The 27950-nt window shown below is 35.2% G+C and overlaps 4 protein-coding genes and 1 long non-coding RNA gene across 5 annotated transcripts; all 5 read left to right on the top strand.

Annotated features, from left to right (window-relative positions):
- The first annotated feature begins 4212 nt into the window (after positions 1 to 4212).
- LOC118745149 (elongation of very long chain fatty acids protein-like) lies at positions 4213 to 5347 on the top strand. Its single transcript, XM_036478674.1, has 3 exons — positions 4213 to 4332; positions 4403 to 4593; positions 4696 to 5347. The coding sequence occupies exons 1-3, from the start codon at positions 4296 to 4298 to the stop codon at positions 5296 to 5298; spliced, it is 831 nt and encodes a 276-aa protein (XP_036334567.1). The 5' UTR covers positions 4213 to 4295; the 3' UTR covers positions 5299 to 5347.
- A 5229-nt stretch (positions 5348 to 10576) lies between these two features.
- Positions 10577 to 11063, top strand: LOC118745148. Its single transcript, XR_004993623.1, has 2 exons — positions 10577 to 10788; positions 10849 to 11063. It is a non-coding gene; the product is annotated as an uncharacterized LOC118745148 (long non-coding RNA).
- Positions 11064 to 19086: 8023 nt separating this feature from the next.
- On the top strand, positions 19087 to 23815 carry LOC118744471 (golgin subfamily A member 1). The gene is made up of 7 exons (XM_036477503.1): positions 19087 to 19684; positions 19747 to 20106; positions 20661 to 21086; positions 21346 to 21444; positions 21905 to 22339; positions 22411 to 22722; positions 22790 to 23815. Exons 1-7 carry the CDS (start codon positions 19496 to 19498, stop codon positions 22949 to 22951), a joined length of 1983 nt encoding a protein of 660 aa, XP_036333396.1. The 5' UTR covers positions 19087 to 19495; the 3' UTR covers positions 22952 to 23815.
- A 639-nt stretch (positions 23816 to 24454) lies between these two features.
- Positions 24455 to 27947, top strand: LOC118744470. Its single transcript, XM_036477502.1, has 3 exons — positions 24455 to 24564; positions 24633 to 25086; positions 27526 to 27947. Exons 1-2 carry the CDS (start codon positions 24527 to 24529, stop codon positions 24784 to 24786), a joined length of 192 nt encoding a protein of 63 aa, XP_036333395.1. The 5' UTR covers positions 24455 to 24526; the 3' UTR covers positions 24787 to 25086; positions 27526 to 27947.
- LOC118744465 (mitochondrial import inner membrane translocase subunit Tim10) lies at positions 24472 to 27950 on the top strand. The gene is made up of 3 exons (XM_036477498.1): positions 24472 to 24553; positions 24633 to 25086; positions 27526 to 27950. Exons 2-3 carry the CDS (start codon positions 24936 to 24938, stop codon positions 27651 to 27653), a joined length of 279 nt encoding a protein of 92 aa, XP_036333391.1. The 5' UTR covers positions 24472 to 24553; positions 24633 to 24935; the 3' UTR covers positions 27654 to 27950.

Here is a 27950-nt window from a genome sequence, read left to right as displayed (position 1 = left end):
TCAGTGCATCTAAAGTTTCTAAAGCGTTGTTGACTTTTACTTGAGAATTGTCAAAATCGACAAATCCCAAATAGCGGTTTCTGGAACGTGCCACATTTGTTCGCTACATCGTGATGTGATAAAAAGAAAAGCTGGCAGCACTCCGCAAGGTTGCAGAAATCTTTCAAAATATGTTCGAAAAATATCTTGATATGGAAGGAACTGCTTTACACTGTCAAGGAAAAAAATTGCCAAAGCTCAATGCAATTTTTAGCAACTTCAATCTTGCACTTTATTGTACTAAAATTAATTTTTTTTAAATTCTAATTAAAATGTTTGAAATTTAGATGAAACCTTACAGAATTTTTCTATTTTTTGTACAAAACTTTATCCAAAACCTGAGATCTTCCACATTTTTTTGAAATCTACCACATTTTATTTTCAGACTCTACCACACACATTTTTTTTCAAGTCCGATCACTGTGTGGCACTACTAATCGAATACAGTGTTATATTTCTGCGATTTGTCAGTTATACTCGCGATAGTTTATAAGTGTCTAAAGAAATTTTACAAGGCAATTTCGACTAATTTTACGACGGTAAGAGCTACATTCGGCAATACAAAAAAATTTTAAATATTTTTACTCAAGGCATATTAAACAGGTGCATTAAAGCGAAAACAAGATTTACGTGTATTTTGTTGTTGATTCTGCTCTCCAAAGTGTCAAAAAAGTATTCTGTGTTTTTTAATCATAGTATGTCATGTGAAATAAAAAATAAAAAATTCAATTACAATATATAAACATTTTTTCCACTTTCTTTTTCCGTCCAGGAGCATCAATCCATCCTATGCAATGCGAACGCTCCACAAAAATGATTTTCAATCGCTTCGTTTTATGAAAAAAAACTTTCACATAAAAATTTATTTTGGCAATTTAGAATAATAACAAATATTTGACACCTTAGGAACCAAATAATTTAAATCAAATCAGCTGGTCTAATGATACTACCCGTTCAATATTAATTACTAATTATTATTTATAATTCGTGGAGAGCTTTAGTTAACTTTAATTCACTGGTTGTTCGTTCGGGTGATAAGAACTGAGATCTTATGAGAACTGAGAACTTTGGAATGAAAAAGTTGTATCCTCGAGACAAAAAACATCGATTTATAATATTTTAAGTTCCGAATGCAGCTACCGAAATTATGATGAAAAAGTTATTTACCTTGCAAAGTACTTTTGACTCGGGTATCTACAGCGAACTTTTTTTCTGGTAGTGTCTAATGTACATACATATCGACGGCTGCCGTCTTCCTTTTTGAAATTAGCTTTAATTAATACGACGCTTCACGTCCCCAATACCACAAGTGGTATTGCAATAAAGCCATAGGAAATAACGCCATATAGTTTTATTTCACTTCACATAGAGATGGCCTTATTTCCATGGGGAAAGTGAAATAAGCGGTTTAATTAGGAGAGAAAGTTCCAGACTACAATTGAAGAAAATATATAGCGTAAGGGCGTGAGACCCTGCCGTTTAACCTTATACAGAGTGGTCCAAAATGACCGAAAGCGCTGGAGTTTACAGTCAAGAATTGAAAATTAGACAGCCATTTAAAATGCCTAATCACTGCAGCATTTTTTCCGCCCATTTCCTTTTTGTATCGATTTTTTTGGTTCCCATTTCCTTTTTATATCGATTTGAAGTTGTGAATTTAAGGTTCAAAAATAAACAAGTACAATGTTTTTTTTGTTTGGTTTCGCTCACAAATTTCATACCTACATTCATATATGTACACTATTTAATATTAATATATGTACATATATTAAAGTATTGCAAAATTCAACATTTTCTGTAAAAATCTAATTTTCTAAAATTTCATGCATTGCTATGTCATGTCAAACAAAACAAGGTGTTATGCCATGTCATTCAATCTCAAACATACTGTTTTAGCAAACGTCTACAACTGGCAAAATTTTTGTTTTCTGCTTTCCACTCTCAGAAATACAAAGGCTGTACTTAAAAATTGCATACATATACACTTATGTAGGTGTAAATATTCTCTCATTTTTTGGTGATTTTTCCATTGCTCGAAAAATTATATTCGCAGAATTACGCATAAAGCGGCGGAAAATTGTAAGATTAAGAAGTTCAAAAATTACATATCCTCACCCAAGGGTGAAAAGGTGGCAACTCCATTTTTTTGAATTTATTCAAGAGAGACGAAAAATCGATGAAGTTTCGTTTTACCTGCCATTCTGCAGCAAAAACTAAATTTTGAAAAAAAATGGACTTGGCACCTTTTCACCTTTAGGCAGCGATATGTATATTTGCAAATCGTTCGAAAAGAACACATTCGCAAATTACATAAAATACTTAATAAAATGCGTGTAAGGACCTGACGAACCGGTACTCCTAAGAATTTACATATCCAAGTCATTTTGTGATAAAAAAAAAAAAATTAAAAAAAAAATGCTAAATACCTCCACTGGGAAAATCGATAACACTTGAGGAATTGATTATAACTTGCCCCAATGAGTTCACAGCCAAACACAGTTAAATTGCTTAGCCGATATCGCTCCGATCTATTGTTTCTTTAGAAACTCACTGTTCCATGAGAGAGGGGATGGGTAAATGATGTGAAATTTTGGATTTACGACTTTTCCTTTAACCACTCTAAGCTAAGCTAAGTTTTTTCTATCAACTATTACCATGACATTTTCCACCTAACTCCGTATAGTCGAAAAACCGTGTGGCATAATTCGTGCCCAGACTTAAAAGTATTAATATAAAAAAGCAACGAGTTTACCAAATAACCTAAAGCGATTTCCTACTCCAATTCTGATGCTTAATACTCGTTCATACATACGTAGTATGTGTATAGTTACTTCCCAATGGGAAATAGGTAAGCACCTTACGAGGTAATCCATGTTTTATTTCAGCTATAAGTACCAAAATTGTCATCATGACCACTAACACCTCCGATGATACCTTACGTTGTAAGTAGCAAAATAACGTACCGTCGACGTTATTTTCGAGCGCCGAACTACTCCGCGCGACTACTCTGCTTTCTATGTACCTTATTTGGTAAAGCGGCTAAGAGGTATGTCTAATACCAAATATACATACATTCTAAATTCCTACTTACCTCCTTTAAGGAATGTAGCTTCGGCTGGGAAGTGTTAAGGGCCGCCGGGTGAAGTGTAAATTGCTAGTAAGGCATTATTACGCGCAACTATTTCCTAAGGGGTTATATGTAAAGTTTATTTTCTTTACGTATAAATGTAGCTATTGAGTAATTTTCACTGAAAGCAAAATTATTTAAAGTACTATATTCATTATTAACTACTACAATAATTATTTCGCAAGGTTGATTGCTTGCAACAAATGCTAAAATTTTAATTTCACAAAATGTATTTGTATACAACGTAATGTCAACAATACATTCTTGTATATGTATATGTACACAAGGGTGGCCCCTGGTTATATGGAGAAAACTAAAAGTGTTAAGATTCTCGGTCTCACCCCCTAGAAATGTGTGCATAGCCTAAATACTAAAGTATGCAAAGTTTTAGATCAATAAAAAAAATTTAGAGGTGGCTCAAAGCGCTCAAAGTAATGTATTTTATATGGGGGAAAAACTAGTTTTCGCAGAAATGGTATAGAATCCTTGAATATCAATATTTTTCAAACGGAAAACTCAGTTTCTTTTATTACCCATTTGGTTATTTAAAATTTGTTTAATATTAACGATTTTTTATGGGTTCCCCCATTGTATTTTTTCGGGTTTTGGGGGACCCATAGGAAATAGTTAATATTAATAAATTATTAAATAAACGATTGACGGTTTTTCCTAAAAGTCTCCTTAAGAGAAAGAGAGTTTGTCGATTGAAAAACATAGGAAACTTTGAGCGCTTAGAGTCACATCAAAATATTTTTTTTATTTACATAAAACCTTGCATAGTTTCGTCCTTAGGCTGTTCACATATTTCTAGGGGGTGAGACCGAAAACCTGAGCTCTTTTCGAAATAAGGGCCACCCTAACGTACACATGCATGCATTTATACATAGTAAGTCTCACTTCATTTACGGCGTTATTTATTTTTTGTTGAGCCCACAATGTACACTTTTTCCACCTTAATATTTCATTGACAATTCATGGCGTGCAAACTCCGTTTTTATTGAATAATGAATTTAAATAATATAACAGCAATTGCATTGGTGCTAAAATTTTTACTAGTAGCGCAGAAATCGTGTGAAGTGGTTGAATATTTATTTAAGGCTCCGAGAAAAAGAAGCCAAATAAAAAAAAAATGTCACAAATTTTACGAAATATTTTTCATGAATACGGTAAAATTGGAACCAGCAAGCGTTTAAATTGAATCCAAAAACTGACAGCTTCTTTCTCTTTACTCTGCAGATCCTATAGCCTCGCAATTGCCCTTTTTGGGTTCACCAGTGCCCATCCTCACACTTACACTATGCTACCTCGCCTTTGTGCTGATTATCGGTCCTGTGTTTATGCGAAATCGGAAACCGTTTAATATAAAATCTGTGATATTAGTCTACAATTTCCTGCAAGTAATAGTCAACTGCTGGTTAAGTTACGTGGTGAGTTTAGTAACTAGTACTTAGTAACTATTTTGGGAAGTAGATACATAGGTATGTACATAGTAATATGTATTTCAAATAATTTTTTTCCCACCCGCCTAGTTTGTAGCCACATTTTACACACATCGCGCTGAAGTGCCCGACTTCGGTTGCCTCACGAAATTTCAACACTCACCCAAGCTGGAAAAACTCAACGTATATGGCGTCTACGCATTCTACATGCTGAAGGTGATCGATTACATCGAAACGGTTTTCTTTGTGCTGCGCAAGAGCTTTAAGCAGGTCTCGTTTCTGCACGTCTATCACCACATAATGATGAGCCTGTTTTTGTATTATCTGGGTACTTACTATGGCAGCGCCGGTCAATACGCCAGCGTCGTCGCCTTAAACTGCGCGGTGCATGCTTTCATGTACACCTATTACTTTGTGTCAGCTCTTCAGCCAAATATGAAGCTGGGACTGTGGTGGAAGAAATACATTACGATATTGCAATTGTCGCACTTCGTATTAGTGCTATTCCATCATTCCTATCCGCTGCTCTTCCGGCCGAAGTGTGACTTCCCCAAGGGTCTGCTGTGGTTTGCTGTGTGTCAAGCGTTGATAATGCTCTGGCTCTTTGGCAATTTCTATCGGCGAACATATATGCGAGTTGGTCAAACTGGAGGAGTGGTGAAAAATGGTGGAAAAAGTGTTAAGAATAATTAAGTACCTAATTGTTGACATAATTTTCATTAATAAACGAGATAATAACTTAAAGGGCATACTAAAAACTGCAAAAATTTCCTTGCGTATAACGCGCACTGGCATGTGAACACCTTGAGAAAAATTCAAGAAAATCCGTGTATTTAGTTGTAACCGTGCGAAATCAAAACGCGCATTAAACAGGGTCATAGTAATATATATCGCTACCTAAAGAAAAGGTGTCAAGTATTTTTTATTTTCACAAAATTTAAAGCAAAATCGAAAGGGAAAAATTGAACGAAAGTTGCCCATGCAAGTAATAAATAAGAGTGTTAGTGAATAAGTGTGAGTGTATTGAAAATTGAAAGGGGAAAATTGAATGTGTAACGTCCCGGTTAGGTGTACTGCCTGCTTACTCCCTTAGCTACAACAGCGCATATTAAACAAGATAGTAGCTGTTGCCCTCTTTATGACCGACTAAAATGTCAATGTGCGGCCGCTGTAGTGTAGTGGTTAGCAGTGTGCGCTTCCACTCCGCAGGTCCTGGATTCAAGCCCTGGGCAAAAACATTACACAAAAAATATAGGGAAAAGGTTTTTTTCTTAACAGCGGTCGCCCCTCGGCAAGTAATGGCTTCCCATGCAAATACAATCGCCGTTCGGAGTCGGCGTACAGCTGTAGGTCTCTTTGTGCGATAACATCAAGGCGCGCGCCACAAATCGGAGGAGAAACTCGGTCAAACACTAACATATGTGTAAGCGTCGATCTATTATTATTATTATGAGAAAACTGATTAATTTACATATTTGTGTATGTATGATACTGCAAAACGTTCTATGTCACTTATTACCTCTGGTGTTTAATTGATCTTTCATCTGTATCTGAACGCTCATCTTCATCAGCCAAAAGTAGACAGTTTTGTCTTTCGTTTGTTAGGGTGTAACGATTTGCAAATGCATTCCGGTGCAAGTAAGAGACCATATAAGTGTCAAGGGTACTAATAGACATAGGCCGTTTTTCAGTATCACCGACGATATATATCGAAATCAAAATTTGTTCTTCAATTTTTTGCTTTCCGAATATAAATATCAAATCAAATAAATAGCAGTTTTCCTTAGTTTAGTTAACAAGATTAGCCTGCATTGTGGTAACTACATAGTATGTATGTATATATATGTATATATACATATTTATGTATGTACATACGTACAATACTACATATAGCATAATGTGAAGGAATGATATAATAGTACTATTATCTGCAACCTCCAGGTTACTAGACCATCTAATATTTCCTGATCATATGTACTCTCCCTTTGAGATCATATTATCACTCTACAATACCGTAGAAAATATTTGGGCAATTCACAAGGTGTTGTGAAGTTATATTTTCCTAACAAAAGTTGTGTTAAAACACGACGGTTGTGAACACCTGTTACGATTATTTATTATATCTCAGCACTTAACCTCACATAACACCGAATAAACGTAGGTTGCAGAGTTATATCGTCATGTGTTATTTTTCTTCACAAAACAATAACAACATTTTTAGAACTGTCATGAAATATCATGACTTCACGACAAACACGACAAATACGACACCTTGTGAATTGCCCAATTGATATTAGGTCCATTCCTTATATTTTCTGACTAAAATCTGAAAAGTGGCAAAATGCGCTCACTAAAAGAGAATAACTGGAAAAAGTAAAGTAACGCAAAAAAAAACAAATTTTTAGTCCAAAGAATGGCAACAAAAAAACTAACGTCAAATAAGAATAGAAATGTATGCACGAAACACATTCACACAAACAAAAGCGCAATAAACACTTACTATATCATAAATTTTTTGCCTCATTCCAGTTTCCATTCGGTTTTTTTAGTTTTTAGATTTTTCTCACTTTTCGTGTATTCTTTAATTTCCGTTAATTTAAATTCAGTTGAGTTTGACACTTTTCAAGATTTTGCCAGCAAAAGTTCTTCTGACTACTACTGACTATTTCTGGCAGATAAGGAACGCAACTATTATTACTCGTTCAGGTTCTGTGGAAATTATATACAGGCATGATTGTGTACATATATATGTATGTACCTCCAAACCGCAAACCCATTATGCAAACTGACAAATAAACATTAACTTAGTTTTTCTATGATACCAATACATGCTGTGGATATAAACATACGAGTTAAACTAATACAAATATATGGAACAGAAAAAGTTGTTAAATTAATTTTACCCCAAAGGATAAATTTAAGGTTCAGCAAGGGATGCAATGCAATATATACAGATATGGTGAAACAAACTCAAACATATACAATTTACATACAAATCAAAAATCTAAATACATGGACATACATATGTATGTGTGTGCATACAAATATCTGCTTAAGTATTTACTAAAGCACTCAATTTAGTGAGAATTGTTAAATGTTTGTTCGCAACCTTTGAAAACGCTTACAATAATAAGCACAAACTTGCGTACATACATATATATACATACATATATGTACGTAAATACTATATCCATATTCATCTACATATATATATGTACTTGGATATGTACTTTCATATGTATATACATATAAGCAAATCTTCTCACGCGAACGATGTTGAGTGGATAAGTGGATATAAGAGAAATACTCATACGCCACCGACATCCGACACAAGAACATCATCAACTTTAATGAAGGTAATAGTCATTGTATTAAAGTCGATGGCCGATGGACCAAACAACACTGCATACTGATACGAAACACTCATGAATTTCCACACTCATATACAAAAGATGCACACATTTCAGTTATAAAGGGTGATTTATATGCAGGTAAAGTTCAAATAAAAAAGAGGGACTACGACTAAATTAAATTAAATTAATTTAAATTAAGCTTAAGAATAAAAGAGAATGAGGTGGGAGAAAATAAAATATAATAAAATAAAACAAAGAAAATTAAGAAAATTATAGATGAACTAAAAGCTGAAGCGGCTATTTATTTAAGCAAGCTTTGATTAGAACCAAATATGTTTTTGGATCACCCTGTTTATGCATGTTCATTGGTATATAATGAAAGTATCTTATTGTGGACTCCCAAACATCCTCAAATGCCGATATATGTGGGTATTGTAATTCCCTAAAATTAGGCACAAGAAAACAGATGTAAAACTAAGATGGTAGCTTCTTAACCGACTTCACAAAAAGAAGACGTTTATCAATTCGTCGGAATATATATTTTTTCATGTACATATGTTACCGCATAACTTTGGACCACGTTAACCGATTTCTATAATTGTGTTTTTTTTTTTAAGGAAAGGTGTTACCTCACAGGTTGGATCATGAATTATATGAGAATTGAAGTCGGTTTTTTCGCTTAAAAATTACTTGTTTACACCCACCTGTTCTGATGTATACAAGAACATAAATATGAAAGCCTAACTATGTATAAACAATCGAAGCGACCGACTCCTCATAGAATTATCCCTAAATTCATGGATGATTATTACTATACCCAACACTAATATTTTATTGAGTTTCCGGTCGCATTGCAGAATTCTTTTGTTTTTGCTTAGTGTAGTGTACATGTATACATTTCTATATATATATTTCCAGTGGACAAAATAAAGACCACTTTTAAATAAACCAATTTCAGGCGTGGCTTTTTCAGTAAGACTTCGTTTTGGGAGGGTTTTTTACAGACGCAGTGGCACCGCGCTATCCCCAAGTGGCTTTCTGAAATCAGGTTAACCTCATTGTGAAAAGTATTTCTTCTTCTTTGGAGCAAAAGTCAAAGAATGATTCTCTCGCATGCCTAGTCATAAAACGATAAGAGTACCAAGTACAGAATATCGATACTTTTTGTGAGTTCTGCGTAGCATCGAGCTATCGATACTTTTTAACAAGTGATGAGTACGTATCGCAAACTAAAAGATATCGACGCGCTAAAACCTTCTTTAAGTAAAAAACAATTTTCTTTAATTACATAAAAAATTTCGTTCTTTCAATTACATTGAAAAGTGCTTAAAAATTACATTGTGGCGAACGTTCAAAAATTATCTCGGATATTGAATATGAATGTCGTGTAAATGAACATAACACTTATTTACATTAATACTCTCATAACTAAACAAAAAACAAAAAAAAAACGACAAAAATGCCTGTTAAGTTTTGAATTTAGTACATATGTATACTCACTCATGATTAAAATATAGGAAGGTAGAACCCATGATAAAAACATAACAAGGTAGAACCGTTCTCTCAATTTGTCGGCCATGATTTTTGTTTGAAGTTTGCCAGCATTTTAAAATCATATAAAATTGAAAATAAAAAATTGAAATTGTTCGAAATTGTTGTTGCTTCCCCGCAAACATATTCTGAGCGTTCAGAATATATGAGTCCGAAAGGTGTCCTAGGTAGGTAAGAAATATGAGTTTCAAAAACAAAAATTTTTTTACTCTTATATGAATCTTTTAGGATTCATATATGAGCCAAGTTATGAGCCAGCACCTTGTGCCAATATAAAAACAATAAAGATTTGAAATTTATATCTAAACTTGTTTATACAGAAATTGAAAATAATTAGAAAACAAAAAATGAACAAAATTTAGCTTCAGCTGCTGCTATTGAATGCATGTTGGAATGTGTATATGCATGTAAGTATGTATGTATGTTATTTGCAAGGACTTTTTGCGGAATGCCTTTGCAAATATAGTGAGTTGAATAAGACTCAAAGAGCAACCTAAAATAAGAGTCCGAATGTAGCAATTTATGAGGCCGATAAGGGTCTCAAAAAGAGTCATATATGAGGCCAAAACTTGTTTAAAAGAGTCCAAAATGAGCCGTATATGAGGCCAATAAGAGTCCAATATGACTCATATTGCCGCTCATTTGATGTATGAATTTAAGCTCATATAAGTCGACATTCGTAGGAAGGGAAACACACTCATATCGGACTCTTAAATGAGCTCATTATGAGCGTAATAGCTCCGAAATAGGACTCCTTAAAGACTCATTTATGACTCCAAATGTTTGCTGGGTTGAGATTGAAAATGAAAATGTGTGTGTGAGTTTGTGAGTAAATTTAAAAATTAAATTGTTTGGAAACGTCAAGAATTTTAAAAGTGACTCTCAGCGGTTCTACCTTACCATGGTGGAATAATACAAGGTGTTGGATATTGACAGCGTTCTCGCTCTAATCCGCCATCTTGGCTCCCTTAGCTATATCAGTGTTTCCCTCTTGAAAAAACTATATTTTATCGCCTTTAAAAAAGTACTAAACTACCTCATTCCCTATTCCAAAACCGATTTGCAGTCACTGAACAATTCTTTGACATTTACTCTATTCTTATCGTTGGCAACTGAAAATTAAATTAGAAATTTCAACATTAATTCGGCAAAAAAACATCGGTTTAGAGTTCTCCCCAAGGATTTGTAGTTATTTTGGTCGGTGCTTCCTTCCGCTGCAATTCCGTCTGTGGTTCACTGCCACTGGCCTTGCTTTTTCAACGATATAACTGTTTTCTTGGTAAGTTTAGATGGAAGATTTAAACAAGAACTACGTATTTAACTATGTACTATTCCCCAGTGATTTTTGCTGCTGCAATCCCGTCTGTGGTTCACTGCCTCTGGCCCTGCTTTTCCAACGATATAACTGTTTTTTTGGTAACTTCTACCGCTAAGACTTTGTTGCTTTTTCCCTTTTCCCTAAAAACATAATAGTGCTACAAAGCTCAATAACAATATGGAAACAAATGTTAATAAGCCACAATAATATTGACAATAAATAAGATTTCACTACGATTGAATTTTCTATTAGTAACAGGGTAGTTATAGTGAATGTTTTATTCGATAACTAAAACTATATTTGATGTTTGTAGCGATAAAAATATGCCTAAATCAGCCAAATACCCTATGTGGGTCGGCTGAATCAGTAAAACGTGACAGTAGTTGACTTTTGAGGTTAATATATCGGTCTTGAGTTGGTAAGGTTTTTAAAAAATCCGCAGCTTCCTTTAAAGCATCGCTGCTAATTGCTGAGAAAACCAGATTGTATTTACCGACATAAGATGTGGTCTTGTACGACTGAAAGGTGGCCTCAATTTGTAGAAACCATTTGTCTGTCATCTCAGTTCAGAACGGTCGCAGCTTGCATTGCGATGCAAGCTCCACATCTTTAGTTGGCATTTTGTTCGATGAAATATTCTCCCCATCCGTCGATTCGCCCTTTTGTCGATTCCGTCATGTTGTAACGACTCGGGGTCACCACTAATTTTTTGGTTTTGGAAGTTTGACTATAATTATAGGACATTGTGTTTAATAAACTAAATTACCATTTATTGCATAAGTACTACGTTATATATACTACTTTCGCGAATTTAGCTTATCATAATATACCGTTTGTAACTATTTATATGCAAAATTTTATATGAAAAATAGTACCAAATTTCGTACTACTTCGCAAAGTGGGCTTTTTTTCTTCCCGTTTCTCTCGTGCTTCCATATTACAACCTTTTGTAAGGGAGCTGTCGACATGAGCTGTCACTACGTACAACACCTTGTATAATTCCACCATGTACCTTACTATATTTTTATCATGGTAGAACCGCTGAGAGACACTTTTAGAATTTTTGACATTTTCAAGCATTTTAAAATTTACTCACAAGCTCATACAAAAAATCGCATTTCCAATCTCAAACAACAAAAATTTTGAACAATTTCATTTTGAGTTTTATATGATTTTAAAATGCTGGCAAACTTCAAAAAAATCATGGCCGACGAATTGAGGGCACGGTTCTACCTTACTATGTCTTATCATGTATTCATTTAGGAAAAATTAATTCATATTTTGTTCTGGTAAGGTACTGTTAATCGGTACAGCTGTGAAATTTTTACACAACATAGAAGAAGGGGTAGCGGTCATTTCGAGCTTTGGCTCTGTTAAAAATTCTTAAATAATTTGAAATCGAATCTCTTGCCTCACCTTCGATAATGCATATGGTAAGAAGGTGGAATTTGGCTCGATACCTTCCTCGTTCTCCAGCATAACGGAACCTTCTTTATCGAATGTATTCCACCATCGTCGTAAGTTCGAAATCTAGTCCATTACAATTACAACAACATCTTTTTGACAGCCAGGCGGCCATTAAATCAATGAACGCGGCAATGCTGGAAGATGGAAGGTTGCGCTTCTAAACGATATTAGCGCCGTATTCAAGGTCAGCCTCTTATGGGTCCCGGGATATAGAGATATAGAAGGAAATTGCAGGGATCAGGAAAGGCACCATACATAAATGTGATACCCATGGCAACCTGCATATAAGAACTTGGCTAGAGGAGGGCACTTGCAGAACAACCAGGTTACAATGGCCACAAATAGATTAGAAAATAACGAGTAAGTTGCGATAGTCACGGCTTGTGTAACCGGTCATTGGCTATATGGCAGACCAGGAATATTCTACCACGAATATCGCAGAAGTTGCAGAGATGAGGAAGAGGAGGAACCCGTAGAGCACTCATTCTGCAGTTGCCCAGCTTTGGCCAAGAGCACTTCATTAGATCTCTTATGAAATTATCAAGCGTAGAAATAAAGCCATTCCTACACTTTATAAGAGCTTCAAAATGGTTCTATGAAGGGTAGTCACTGAGATTTCCGTGTTTTGCAGTGGTACCACAATGCGAGTCGGTTATTTGCACCGACTGCCACACCAATCTTACATAACCTAAACTATTAGTTAGCGCACATTTTTCCTTTCTATTGAAGCTGAATTAAAAAATCGAGCACCGAATCATCGCCTTAAAGAACAAAGTAAAGGCTCCCAGAAAGCTTTTTTGTTCGTCGACTAGGTTAGGCCAAAAATGCATAATAAAAATTAATTTGTACTCGAGAGGTAACTAAACTGGCAAAAGTTTAAGAAATTATAAAAGTGGTAGAAGAAAATAGCTTCATATGTGTACGTAAAAGTACATATATATATTCGTATACACATATTTATGCATAAATGCGTAACCATACTTATATAGAGTCAACGGCTGTAAAGTTAAGAATTCAATTGAAAGTCAATCGAGAACAACAACATTAAACTTATAAAACTAATAAATAGTTATAGCCCAAAAAAATCGCACAAAATATATGAACAACGCAATAGAGTCTAGATACCCCAATATTTACTTTAGTAATAGCAATTTTGGAAAAATATGTATACATACATACACACATAAATTTTACGGCCTAGTGCAAATAAAACATTAATGCGACTAAGAAAATACCGGAAGTCGATAGAAAGCCAAACAAAGAAAGCACACATACTCGTACCAGTTGAGTAGTGAATAAAAAAGAACAACTACATACATAACTTAACTTTTGCCTCTGAAAAAGGAGATGTGCTCTGCTGCGGAAGAAGGCAAACGCTGCCGAAAGATGTGCCCTCCCCCGCACTAAACAGTAATATGACGCCATGACGCTTATCACAGCCCAACGCCAAAGTGAGTGAGCAATTTTCTCTCGAGCCCCAATCTACGCCGGCAAAACGGAAGAATAGTAACGCTCCGTTATGGGCAGATGCTTCTATTCAGAGTTGTAAATAATAAATAATAAAAAAAATGTTAAAAGGCGGATAGTCGGCATGTCTGGAGCGCAGCTCTTATCGATTTCCAAACAAACTATGGATGATTGAATAAATACATAAATTTGGGGAAAGCTGGTAATGTGACTAGTCAATTGGACATTGAAGATATCCATTACGCTGCCGAAATACTCTTCCTTTAGATGTTTCGTTGTACAAACGTATTTAAAAGCATAAGTATATATTTCATTTTTAAAGCGATTAGTTGAGTCTATTTAACCCTAGAATAATAACCTTACACATTTACATTTCTACTGTAGCTGCTGCTACAACAAGCGGCCACAAGTTTCAAGTAAACTAAGCTTGCTTTGTTTTGCTCTCGTATAGCGTTTTTGCATACCATGAGAGTAAATATTACTCATGATTATTATGTATAGCAGGGTTTGATCGTTTTTCCTTTCGTCCAGCATTCTAAACTCTCCGCACTCGAATATTTCGGCCCTTTCTTTTTATTACGGCCAATACGTCTCGCTGCTCTCTTTTACAATCCCACAAAGCTCTTGTTGCGCCTGAAAGCAGCGAGGACCTGTATGTGGCAAACTTTTTCTCTGCAGCGGCATGACATTCCTTGTCGTACTAGTTCTTCTACGTCGGCGGCACGTAATAAGCGGAATAATATGGCTCTACTACTCCTATACAGGGTATCCTAGACCACTCGTAGTATTCCGGTTTTGGCCGTAAGTGGGTTAAACTGACCGGAAGTTCATTTTTTAAATTACACATGTATCTTTCCACTACAGATTCGGATTCTCTGCACCAAAATATAAACCTCGTCGTGAACTTTTGTTGGAAAATGTTGAAAAAGGCATTTCTGAGAAAAAAGATTCAAACAAAAACTGCGTATCCGAATCTGTAGTGAAAACCTATATAATTTAAAAAATATACTTCGGGCCAGTTTAACCCACTTCCAGTCCGAACCGGAAAAAGTTCCAAACAAAAGGTATGTATTTTTATGCGCAGGATCCGAATCTGTGCTAAAAATATGTAATCGCATTTTCAAAAAATGGACTTCCGGTCAGTATAACCCATTTCCGGTCGAAACCGGAAGTCTGTAATACGACCAAAAGATAGAGCGTGCTCAAGTTGGTAATTCATATATTTTCGTTTTACAATAAAAATATTTTCATTCATTTAAGAAGTCCTAGACGAGTTAAAGTTCGAAGGTCATTTAGAGGTTGAAAAAGGCACTTCGGAGAAAAAAGTTTCAAACAAAATTTACGTATTTGTATCCTTATAATCCGAATCTGTACAAAAACTATGCATATCATATATGCGTATGATTAGTAGTAAATTTTATTCCTCGAATCATTTTGTACTCTGCAGACTCATGAATATATATTTATGCTAGAATTTGATGTAAATTATTTACCATTATGGTGTATGATTTGAGCCAATTATGGGTACGTATTTTCCACGAAGTTTTTTTACGGAGTTTATTTTATGTTCTAGAAACAAGAAAACTTGTATACCACTGGCATAATATAAATACCGAAAATCAGTAAAAAAAATTTACTGTAGGTGTAAATAAAACACGAAAAAGCGGTATAACCTTTACACTGAATTGAAATAAACTGTTCAAAAACTGCGCTTAGAAATGGCATATTTTTTATATTGAAAATGTATATCACGCCGATGTAAAAAAATACACAAAATATGTTGGTGCATTTTTGACTTTTGTGCTACTTGAGAATGCATATACAGTGACTCAAACAAGTAATTTTTTTTTAATATTTGCAATGTTTTTCAAATTAAATTTTGTTTGTTCTTTTATTATAAAAATATTGTCCAAACTTTAACCAAAGCCATATAAATTAAAGTTTCACACTTTATACCAAATTTAGGAAAACTCAACATATTTTCAGCTTTATAATCTGAGTTTTTAGAAAATTCCTGGATATGCAGTTTTGTAGCCCATATAATTTTTATTAGAGGAAGTGCCAGTTTAAAACGGCTAAAAAATCCTGTTGATATTAGAGATTTTTTTTTTCTTCAACAATTTTTATTGAGCTCGAGGCCGTTTTTTAATGAAAACTTATTGTGGAAAAGCAAGAATAATTTGAAAAAATGGTAGAAGTGATAGCTATTTCGGAAATCATCAAATTTCCTCATCGGACTTCTTTCAGTAAGATTCGAATTATTGTTGCTTTTCCACAATAAGATTTCATTAAAAAATGGCCTCGAGCTCAATAAAAATTGTTGAATATAATTGTGATAAGGCCATAAAATTACAAAAACAAATTTTTTTTTCGTAACTGCTTTTGCGGTTTTTTATATAACAAGTGCAATTTACAAAAACTGGCATTGTTTTTTATTAATTTTTTTGTGAACGAATTTTATTTCATAAGAAATTCATGCTTACATGGAAAAAACTGCAAAAATCCGTCCGCAAAAAAATATTAAAAATCAACACGATTTTGCAGCCGCATAAAACTTGCACTTCATGAGAATAAAATTGCATGGGCTATAAAACTGCATACCCAGGAATGTTGAAAGGAAGCATATTAAAAAGCTCGAAAATTTGTTGAATTTTCCTAAATTTGGTATAAAGTTTGAAACTATGATTTATGTGGTTGTGGTTAGAGCTTGGACAATGTTTTTATAGAAAAATAACAAAAAAATTTTACTTGAACACTTGTGTGATCCACTGTATATTAATGCACGTCTACGTATTTATTTAGGCTTTGGTGTAAATTTATATGCACCACGAAAAAAACAACTTTATTTTTGATTCCCACGTTACAAGCGCTTAAAACATATCAAATGTAATAAGAATTCGAAAAATATATGTACCTCTGACTAACATTAGTTTACATACATAAATAATTAATTTTGTTCCCTGTATGTACATATGTATGTACGTAAATACATATCGTTGCCTAAAGGTGGGTAGGTGCCAAGTCCATTTTTCCCCAATTTTTCAGAGGGCAGATTCTGTAACCAATTAGCGACAAATTTCGGGTCGGTATCGGTTTTGTTGACGTATGATAAGAATATTTGTACAGAATCTCTTGTTTCAGAATCTCCCCCCAGGAGAGACGAAAAATAGATGTAGTTTCGCATTACCTGTCATTCTGCATCTATAACAAAATATTGAAAAAAAAGTGTACTTGGCACCTGGTTAGGTAGCGATATCCCTGCAAGGAAAGCTGAAAACTAGAATTCAACCAGTTTGCGTTTCAGCCCAACTAGTTTACGTTCTCTCTGTTAGCGACTGGTATTTTTCCTACGAGATGTCAATTTTCTGGCTAGGCATCAGCATCTACCAGTAAAAAACTAGTAGCTTCATAACAGTTGATGGGATAGTCGGCCAATTCGACCCCCGTGAAAAGCATAAGTATGACTCTTTGCTCGCGGCGCGACAACAGTAGCAATGGCCGACAGAGCAAAGCACTCGCGTGGTATGCCTGAGCTGCCAGGTTCAAGTCCTGGCGCAGGGAAATTCTTTTTATTTTATTTTTGTTTCTTTTAACTTATTTTTTTATGAATTTCTTTATTTAGGATTTTTATTGTAATTTTTTAACTTAATAAAAAATATTTTTTTTAACATCTTTTTTTTATCGTCAAGCATTTCTTCCCATATGTATGTTTCTTCAGCAATGCAATTAGATTTTCAAATTTTTTATTTATATTTAAATTGAAATAATTATTTTTACTTACATTAATTTAACTTTAAAAATCTTAACCACCTCCAAACGGCCTCGAACCTGCGATCTCAGGACCAGAATCACTAGTCTTCACGTGACGTCACAGCCGACATTTATAAGAAAACAGAGGTTAAAAGCTGCACTCATCGAGGAGGTAAATACCCGGTGGGCTATGGAAACTACCTGTCATACTACCAGGCAAATTTGGCCAAAGATTGATGTAAGACGATCCATAGCTCTCATTCGGCTGGTCGGCTCCTCTCTTAGATTTGTAGTCGGGGTAATCACCGTACACTGCCTGATGGACACATACAGAAAGAGGTTAGGATACCCCACCAACGATTTTTTGTCGCAGTTGCAGAGACGAGGAAGAGGTGGAGAGCATCGAACGTTATCTCTGCCATTGTCCCGCCTGGCCAATACGCGCAACCAATTCTTCAACAAGTACTTTCTAGATTGTTTAGCTGACTTGAACTCGGCGGACGTCCTCGACTTTTTGTGCTAAGGGAGGGATAGAAACATATGGCTTTGGAGAGTGGCACCACAATGGGCTTTTCAAGCCTACGTGTGATCTGAGCTCTGCGCGGGGCAGCCACTCTTATATAACCTAACCTATGGGCACGCCAGAATATATATAGAAAGGAAAGGAGCTTCCGGCCCGAACCGAACAGTGCACACCGATGCTGGGTCCAAGTGCATTTTTCAGCACACGCACCTCATTAAGGTACGACTGGACGGGATAGAGTATTTGTAACCATAATGAACTTGTTCACGGATGGATCGAAGTTGGATGAAATGGTAGGTGGAGATGTCTTGTATGAAGAACCCTTTATAAACCTCAAGTTTAGGATGCTTACAAATATAAAACCTCTAAAACAGGCTATCATATAATTTGAGACGTCTAGAGTTTGAGGAGGGCAGAAACAACTCGTAACGATTCGATGAACAATCAATGGAAAGAGCAGATACTTGAAATTGGGATATACACCCAGGAACTAACTAGCTGAAAATGATAGAGGGTTGCTTTTGTTTCGGCCCGCTATTGTACAAACTCCCTCAACTCTCTGCGAAGAAAGGACGCAAATATGAATCGGAAGAAGATCTGGTACGATGGCAATCATCCTGCCCAATCAAGCCTCCGTTACACCATGCAATCGGATCCGTGGGCAGGGACATATCGATGGGTTTAAATATTAGATCTGTATATTAGGAGTAAGAGCTGTTTTGCTACTGCGCTAGTGTAGTTTTTGCTTAATTTGCACCGATTTTTTCACAAAAAACTGTGGCAAATGCCGCTGCAGTTCTGCCCTGCAATGTTCTACACGTTTAGAGCACTCATCGAACACAACTACAGCCTAAAGAGTCTCATACTTCTACCTCTGCAATTTTACAAATATTTTATATGCGGTTTTGCACGATCAACAACATTTTATAACAGGAAGTAGCCATTGAAATTTGAGTTTTAGACGTTACTTTCGTTACGTTTTATGAACGAATTCTCTTTGTCACCCTGTCCCATTTGCGTACTTGCGTCAAATTGTACACCTACAACGTTGTTAAACTTCAATCAGAAATTGGACGGACGTGGAAAAATATATTTCACCTGTGTAAAATATAAAAACAAATGCCAATTGTGGATAGGTAACTCGTTATTCCATACTGAAGTTAATTTGCATAACTTCATACCATTCTGAATACGGAGAATTAGCATTTGCGATAAGAAAAAACTAAAGCATAGAGTGAAGTACTTGAATGGGAGCAGTTTTGATAACAGCCAAGGAATTCAGTGTACATAAGCAACAAATACCTATACGAAAGTAATAACTGGGAGTTACATTAACTGCGTAACATTCACTTGCCTCGCTTTGTTGATATAATGAATATCGGATGGTGTAATTGATTTGCCAAGCAGTTTTCATACAGTTAAAGAAAGGTATAGTACGGCAGTGAAAGGCAGTGTTTAAAAATGTTTGCTTCGTTGAAAAACAAAATAAAAGAAGAAACTGGTTCAGATGTGGCTACCGCAGCAACGAGTACGCGGCACACAAACCATAACAACAATCGAATACGAAGTCGTTTCTCCTCGACATTGAGTGTTAATTCCACTAATGAGGACGCCGGAGGAGGTGGCAGCGCAGATTCACAGGGTTATGTGGTAAGTTGAAATATGAGCAATAAAAGCAAATAAATATAATGAAATACTTTTTACTTATGCAGTCAGAGCAATTCTCCACATTGCGCAGTCAATGCAATGAACTGACCACCAAAGTGACTGAACTAAATTCTCGGCTGCAATTGCTTCAAGAAGAAAAGACACGCATCGAAAAGACCAATGAAATTCTCTTGGAAACAGTCAAAGTTGCCCAAACGCAAAAGGACATCTACTGTGAGGAACAGGAGAAGATACAAAATCTACAACAAGGCGAAATAGAAAAATTAAAAAATTTATTATCATTCCGCGAGCAAGAAGCTGTTGATCGACTTTCAGCTATGCGACAAAATCAGCAACAAATTGAAAATCTAACCAGTGAACTTGAACGACTGAAGCAATATGAGCCGATGGTAGAGGATTTACAGGTGAATATATGCATACCTGTATTGTTGATAGCCAAAGTGTTAGTTTTTCTTTAATATGTGTTTATTTAAATAGGCGTGTATGTATACGCTAAACTTTTAACCGATATTTATATTTATTTGCATTATTTTTTTTTTTTTTTATTGAACTTGCTTTATGTACATTGGGTTGGCAGTAAGCAAGTCCACTCCTCACCACAAAATTTGGTTTGACTTACTTGTACTTATTTTTTTCCGGTATATGCATACATATATACATATATGTGCACTGTTTAAAAAAGTGCCTCTGAAAGTTCTTCGTAGTTTTAGTTTGTTAAAACGAAGTTTGCTTTCCATTTCTATTGTGTTGCCAAATAAATGGTTGTAAAATTTTGTTCATACATACATATGTATATTGAAACGAGGCTGACTCATGCTGGTAAGTATATTTCGTACATACGTTTGTACATGTACTGAAGTATGTAGTAGGTGTGTGCCTATGGAATATGTAACCGTATTTAGCATATCTACCCGAGTTACCCGCTGTAATTCAAATAATGTTTTTCTATTCCTTCCAGGATGAACTGGAACGTCTGCGTCATTCGTCACAGCTGGGAAAAAATAATTTGACAACTACACTTGCTGCTGTCGAGGAGGAAAATCGTCATTTAAAAATGCGTTTACAAATAATGGAACAAGCGCGTTTAGATGCTATAAATACATTTAGCGCAGATGAGAAAATGCAAGCGCTCGTGCAAGAACGCAAAATGCTCGAACAGCATCTGGAAGAAGCCCATCTTCAGCTGTCCGATATAAAGAGTACATGGAGCGGTCAGAACTTATCATTGGAAACGCAAGTAAGCCGCTTGTCCAAGCAAGTTGCGGAAGAAACGACTGAAAAACGAAAAGCATTGAAGGCACGTGATGATTTAAATGAAAAAGTGAAGCAATTAGAATTTGAAATGATGAAACTTAGGGAAGACATGAAGCAGCGTGATGATAAAGTACGTATAATAAAATCATATATGTTAAGAATAGTAATAGCTCTAGCAGTTTAGAAGATTTCTCATTAAGTTCTTGAGAGATGCGGGTGGAGTTAAAGCACTTTTCTTTTGTAAAGCTGGGTATCCCATTAAAAAAAAGCAACGAAAATATGTGTTTGCCTTGTGTTGAATTCGTAAAAACGCTAAAAATTATCAATCTTTACTTAAAATAATAAATAAATAAATAAATATATGTATATATATATATTTTTTTTTTCAGATAAAACTGCTTGAAGAAGAGATCGATGAATTGAATTCGGCCTTAAAGGAATGCCGCGAGGAGAATGAACAGCAAATTATCTACGAACGGAATAAGGCTGTGAGTATATCTGCTGATTTAGGTGAATTGCATTGGGATAATATGTAACTAACCTAAACCCAAGAAGATATAATAATAACTAAACACACCCATGCGTATGTAAATGAAATGCTTTAGCTAACCCTATCACCAACTTATTTAAAACTGCAGCCACCGACACATAAATAGTATTAAATACACCAATTAACGCTCACAGCTCGTGTTTGCTTTGTTAAGTTTATTTATATGTACGTTAGTTGATGCAACCTTTGTTGATTTATATTTTGTTAAAAAAAAATCTTGTATTATTTAATGTTCTGAATAAAAGCCGTTTTCATTTAAAGGAAGAGTTTTGATTTTAAAAAAATATCATTTATTTACCAATTAAGTTTTATGTCTGTCGTTATTCTACTTTGGAATTTTGTTTTAACGATTTCAAGTTTGATATTTGTTGAAATTTGCCATCTTTCTCAACCTCAAGGAGACACTAGAAAATGAAACTAAGGAACTAAAGTTACGCATCAGTACCGCAGATGAACGCTTCAGCGAGTATGCCACCAATGCGGAACATGTTGCACAGTCGTTACGCCAGCAAAACGCGCAGCTACAAGAACAGCTGAACGAAGCTTTAAATCTGCTGGAAACGGAAAAGGAAGAAAAGCTAACAGCACTGTTGCGAAATGCAGAGATATCACAAAGTGAGGAGATCCTTCGCAAAGAATTGCGCATCGAACGAGATGAGGCTAATGATTTAAATGAAAAGAACGAACAGTTGACAAGCGAAATGCAAGCCAAAACGCAAGAGATCAAGCAATGTAAAATCGAGATGGAGGATTTAAAGACTGTGATGTATAAGAATAGTGAGAAGCTAAAGGAGATCGATGAAATGCAACGGGAAATAAGCGAGAAAAATAAGGTATAATTTATTGTTAACTTCTTTTTATGTGAAGAAAAATCTAATTTCATCAAGAATACTCGTATCCATAGACAATAAAAATTCTGAATCAACGTTTGGCGGATTTGAAGAAAACTCTGCAGAAGGAATTTCACAACGCTAAATCAATCGAAGTGGAAAAAGAGCGTAACGGTAACTGCATTGCGGCCAAACTGCCAAGTACGGCAGATGTACTTGCATCCAACACTCCATTTTTGAGTGAGCCGCTGTCATGCGAACACTGCGGCATGAGCGTAAACACCACCAGCAATATCACAACCACTGGTACCAATAGCATAGTTATGGATGAAGTCAATTTTAAATATTTAAAACACGTAATTGTGAAATTTCTTACTAGTCGAGAGGTGAGTCCGTTATATAAATTTAGAATTTGTGTATCTCTAAATTCTTTGCTTTGTTTTCTGTTCACAGGTAGAAGCACGTCACTTAATACGCGCTGTTTCGACACTGTTAAGACTCACCAAAGATGAAGAGAAATTACTGCAAGATACGCTAAATTGGAAAATGAGTTGGTTTGGCTCGAAGCCGAATCATGGTAGGGGCCAACATTCGTTCTCTATACCGCCGAGTTAATACTAAAACTGCATTTATAAATATTAAAGTGCATAATAACAAACATTTAAACAACATGTCACATGTTGCTAGTTGGACTCACCCAGCCGATCGATTAATAGACTTTTAAAACTAAACCAGCTACGTTAGCAACGTTTTACGTACGCAGCATTTATTATAAGAATTATTGACTAATTACACGGTGCTACAAAAAAAAGTCATGAAATATACCCGAAACAAAACCTAGTGTAGCTTGTAGCTATGGTAGAGTGCAACGTAAAAATAGGTTCCGTGTAGTTCGTGAACCCTCCATTTTTATTTTATATAAAAACAACCGTTATGATCGTACTTTATGCACTTATCTAAGTATTAAGAGATTAACTAATTGTCATCCGATTTTAAAAACCAAACATAGTTAGGAAAGAGGATTTATAGACCTTACGATCAAGTAGTTTTTGAGATATGCATATATGATATATGTTCAGGAACTATTCGGAACGGTTTTGTTTCGGGTGTATTTTATGACTTATTTTGTAGCACGGTGTTTTTTATGCATATTCCACATATTGGAATATGATCAACACTACTAGCACCGTACTCCTTTCCTTGAATGATAATAGAAAGAGCGATATCACTGAGTTTAGATTGTTAAGGCTATTGAAATTCGCCAAATGTTTTTGTTGAAAGTTTTAGTTAATAAGCATTCTTTTCATTGACGTAATGTAAAAAAATAATAATTTTTGATCACAAACTTTCCAAACGATTTAAGTACGAGTCCTGTAGTGTTATCTTCGTTCATATTGTTTCGAGCTTATCATTCCATTATGTAGATATGAACATGTATGTAATTTTTGATATGTATTTATTTTCTATTTGTATATATTTCCTGAAATTTGTTAATTAAATTGACTTAATTTATTTTGTTGTAAAATTTTGTATACTGCATGAAATTAAGCATTAAAAACAAAAAATAGTTGATACACCGAATGTTTTTTAATTAAAGAACGCAAAACATTTTCTTTGAATTTTGTTATAATCAAACCGGATAACAGTAATGACTTGGTCAGGTACTAACCTGGACCCGTGTCATCGCATCCGATATCGCATTAAACTCGGTTCAAAATTTCGTTTTCAGTTTGCGCACCATAATAGCGATTCCGCTTCAATATAAATTGGATTGGAAACAGCTATCATTTTATTTCATTCGACCACGGATTCCGTAATTAGGGACCGGGGCCTCACAAGTTACTTAGACCCGACTATAGTGAGATCGCGACCGTAAGTATGATTTTTAGTTTATAAAACCTTACACCCAAATTCGTGAAAAATAAAGATGGCTTTAAGTGCTTTATAAAACAAACATTTTTATGAAAATGTCACTTTCAAAACCAACTTTATTTTGTAAAAATAAGGCAATAAAAGAAATGGGGTATATGTTCTTATTCAATCATCTGGCCACCCAAAATTTTCAATCTCAAACAAATAAGTGTGGCAACTGTCTTGTGGTTTCACAGCTGTCACTTGATTGTAGTTTTTGAGGTTATGTCAAAACCAGCTGAGATTACATCGTTGCTCCATTGAAATTTCGTGAGGGACATGTCTTTGGGTTCATTTGGAAAGATTGTAATTTGTTGGTAAACGTACTACTTTTAGTAAAACCGAAACTATATATAAAATTACTTTTATTTCACAAAAATTACAGGGGAGTGATTACATTTGCGGGAGTGTATGGATTTATTTTGTCGAAAAACTCTGTAGATAAACGACGTTACCAGGACATGCAAATCCGTGAACGCATGCGAAAGTCAAATATTGGTGAATACGAACCTATTGGTGATAGGCGCTTCAGTGGTTAAATACTTAAGAAAGCAAATAGGACTCGTTTTGGAGCAAATATTTATAAAAAAAAAAATACGAACATTTGGGCGAACTATCACATAAAGCGTGAACCCTATAACTCGACATTTTATTCAAGCAACTAATAAACTAACACCAAGAGTACACAATGGCCATGCCACAAATAAGTCAAGCCGACCAGGCTAAATTGCAGCTGATGCAGGATATGGAAATTGAAATGATGTCGGACTTATATAACCGCATGACAAATGCCTGCCATAAAAAATGCATACCACCGCGCTACGGAGAAGCGGAATTGGGTAAGCAAATGAAAGATAAATTGCTTTCTATTTCTTTTTGTACACAAACATTAAGCTGATAGTTAAGTTTAAACTCCATACCACAATTTTCCATTCTTAGAGTACGTTAACTATTAAGAGCATTTTTTTTTTGTCATCCTCCACTGCTGTGCTTAGTTGGCTTTTAATACAGCGGACATTGCCCTCTGCTTAAAAAATGTATGATATTAGATATGTTTTATTTTTCATATACCCACTGAAATAAACTAAACCGAACACAAGCTCTCTATATCCAGGGCACTCCGTTCCCATGACAGTCGGGGTGGTCTACGGAACTGAAAGACCCTGATCTATATTAGGCCGAGGACTGACGCATCAACATATTCCCATAAAGCTCTTGGTAGAATATTTATGCTATCAGAAGCGTTCAGTAATATAACTTCCCTAATGGCGTTTTCGTTTCTACAAAAAATGTTGCTTCTTTATTGCCCTTTTTTTAGTGTTTGTGCGTAGAGGGCAAAGAGAAGATTGCATTTTTCGGTAGAAACGAAATCGGCATAAGTAACTGGAACGACCCAGATTCAGAGTTGGGCATTATTCGAATAAATTGTTATTTAGATAATTATAAAATTTTATCCGTAATATATTAATTCGTAAATAATTCATTCATGAATAGATTATTAGTGATTTTATTCGTTATTTAAAATAATTTTTAAAAATTGATTTATAACACACTGAGCAACGTTTTACTTATATTTCTATTGTCAAGGATTGTGAGTTAGTTAAATTCTGTTTTCGATTTTATCAAGAATACTAGCCCATTCCCGCTTGACTGGCGGCCCTGATAAGATCTTTTGCTTTGTCCAATGCAAGAATAGGTTTGAAAAGCAAATATGGATAAAGTAAGAATTCTTAATTTAGGTTGAAACAACTATGAGCAGAACCCTTTTCACACATATTTCTGCCAAAAATAGTAGCACTCTGATGTTATAGCGAAAAAATCCCTTTCGATGTCGTAAGCTTTACCGATGGTCTTATTTCCACCTGTGAGATCTTTTCTAAGCATGCCTAATCTTCTATGATCTTGCAACTACAACATTGGTCCGAGACGTCAACCACTAGTCTAATTGCATGTAAGCCAACAAAAGTCCTTATAAGGAAGCTGAAGAGCACAGATGTGCGTTTTCTATTATAGTAGAGCCAAAATCCTCGGTGTTTCACAGGACGAAAAGTTTTCCCGCACGTTCAAATCTGGCCATTGATATACCGACCGTGGTCTTTCTTGGACGAGTGGGTAGGTTGGCTGTCACTAAACTACCCAACCCAACTGCAAAAGTAATGTTAAAAAGCCACCCGATCGCACCTCGTTAGGAGACGTCTAAGCATAATGAAAGTAAACACCGTACAGCGAAAGAGCATACCCGCTAAGATACGATTGGCTGCCTGATAAGTCTTAAACAACTTGCAGCGCGAAACTACTTGCAGCCGGAAAAAGATGCTAAGAAACTTTCCCTAATTAGGCTAGTGCAACAGATTAACCTCCTAAAGAACAATATTAAACCTGGAATTCCCCAATATTTGCACAGCAGTCAGAAATTTGATTTATGCTTACAATATGTACAACAATATAACTCGGACTTTTAAAATATGAATTCATGTAGGATTCATTATAAATATGTACTATTTTTAAAGCATTACATTTACATTTTCAATGAACTGGTTGTAAGATCCACCGAAAAAGTTCAATGTAGAGCTATGTTCGTTAACTAATACTAATTCAGATCACCACCTTCTACACGATAGATTGTTAATTTTGTTTGGTCATAAATCCGTGCTCATCGCTGCTTCCATTTAATTTAAAAACCTGGACAAGTATTTACAGAACTTATGCTGAGTAGACTACGCAGGTTGTATTCAGAAATGAATCAAGCCAAAGCATCAGTATCTTTTATTTCTAAGCTAGAATTGATGGATATGTCAATATGCGCAACTACGGTTAAGTGCCCTATTGGAACTTAATTGCATACAAAAGGCATTTCCATCAATTATGGTTTAGAAGTAAAAGAGACTGATTGTTGTTGTTGTTGTAGCAACATACAAGCTCCCCAAAGAGTTTTGGGGAGTGTTGCTGGAGTGACAGTCCTTGGCCAAATATAAATCTGGGTCGTTCCGGTTACGTAGACCCGACTGTCGTGGGAACGAAAAGAGACTGATGCTTTGGCTTGATGTATTTCTGTGCACACCCGCACCCATCTGGAAGTAGAGCGAATTAAAAATGTTGTCTTCGAAGAGAATATTTTGTTAAGATACCCCAAAACCCCTTTTGCTAGTAAATTGCTCCCCTAAGTAAGTAAATAATAGAAAAGTTTAAACTTGAGTATTTTTGAGAAATTTTATAGATTTTTGTAAAATTTCGTCATGCAAATTTTACGTAAATCTGTTTCGCATTTTTCTTTGCAGGTAAAGGCGAAATGGTCTGCATTGATCGATGTGTGGCCAAATACCTGGATATTCATGAAAAAATTGGCAAAAAGCTAACCGCCATGTCCATACAAGATGAGGAGCTAATGAAAAAGATGTCTGGTTAATCAACAAAAAATCCTCTTCAACTCAGGCTATATACCAATTGAAAACACAAATAAATCAATATTTTTAATTGAGCTAGTTTTAAGTTTGCTTACCTCACACACCAACTATATACCATTACCGCTTACCACTTGTTAGCGTTTTCGTTAGAATAGTTGTTGCTGGTGCTAGTTTTCTCGGAAAGTTTTGCAAAGTTTTGCTGTGCAAAGATAAAATATGTGAATGTAAATGCATTTAATGTGAGTACTAACCATGCTCCTTTAAATAGTTCAATAAAAGCTGTTCTTTTTTTTTAATAA

The sequence above is a fragment of the Rhagoletis pomonella genome, unplaced genomic scaffold (genome assembly GCF_013731165.1).
Source record: "Rhagoletis pomonella isolate Grant_MI unplaced genomic scaffold, Rhpom_1.0 Rhpom_scaffold_00008, whole genome shotgun sequence".
Classification (NCBI taxonomy): Eukaryota; Metazoa; Arthropoda; class Insecta; order Diptera; family Tephritidae; genus Rhagoletis; species Rhagoletis pomonella.
This window is presented reverse-complemented; position numbering and strand designations above follow the sequence as displayed.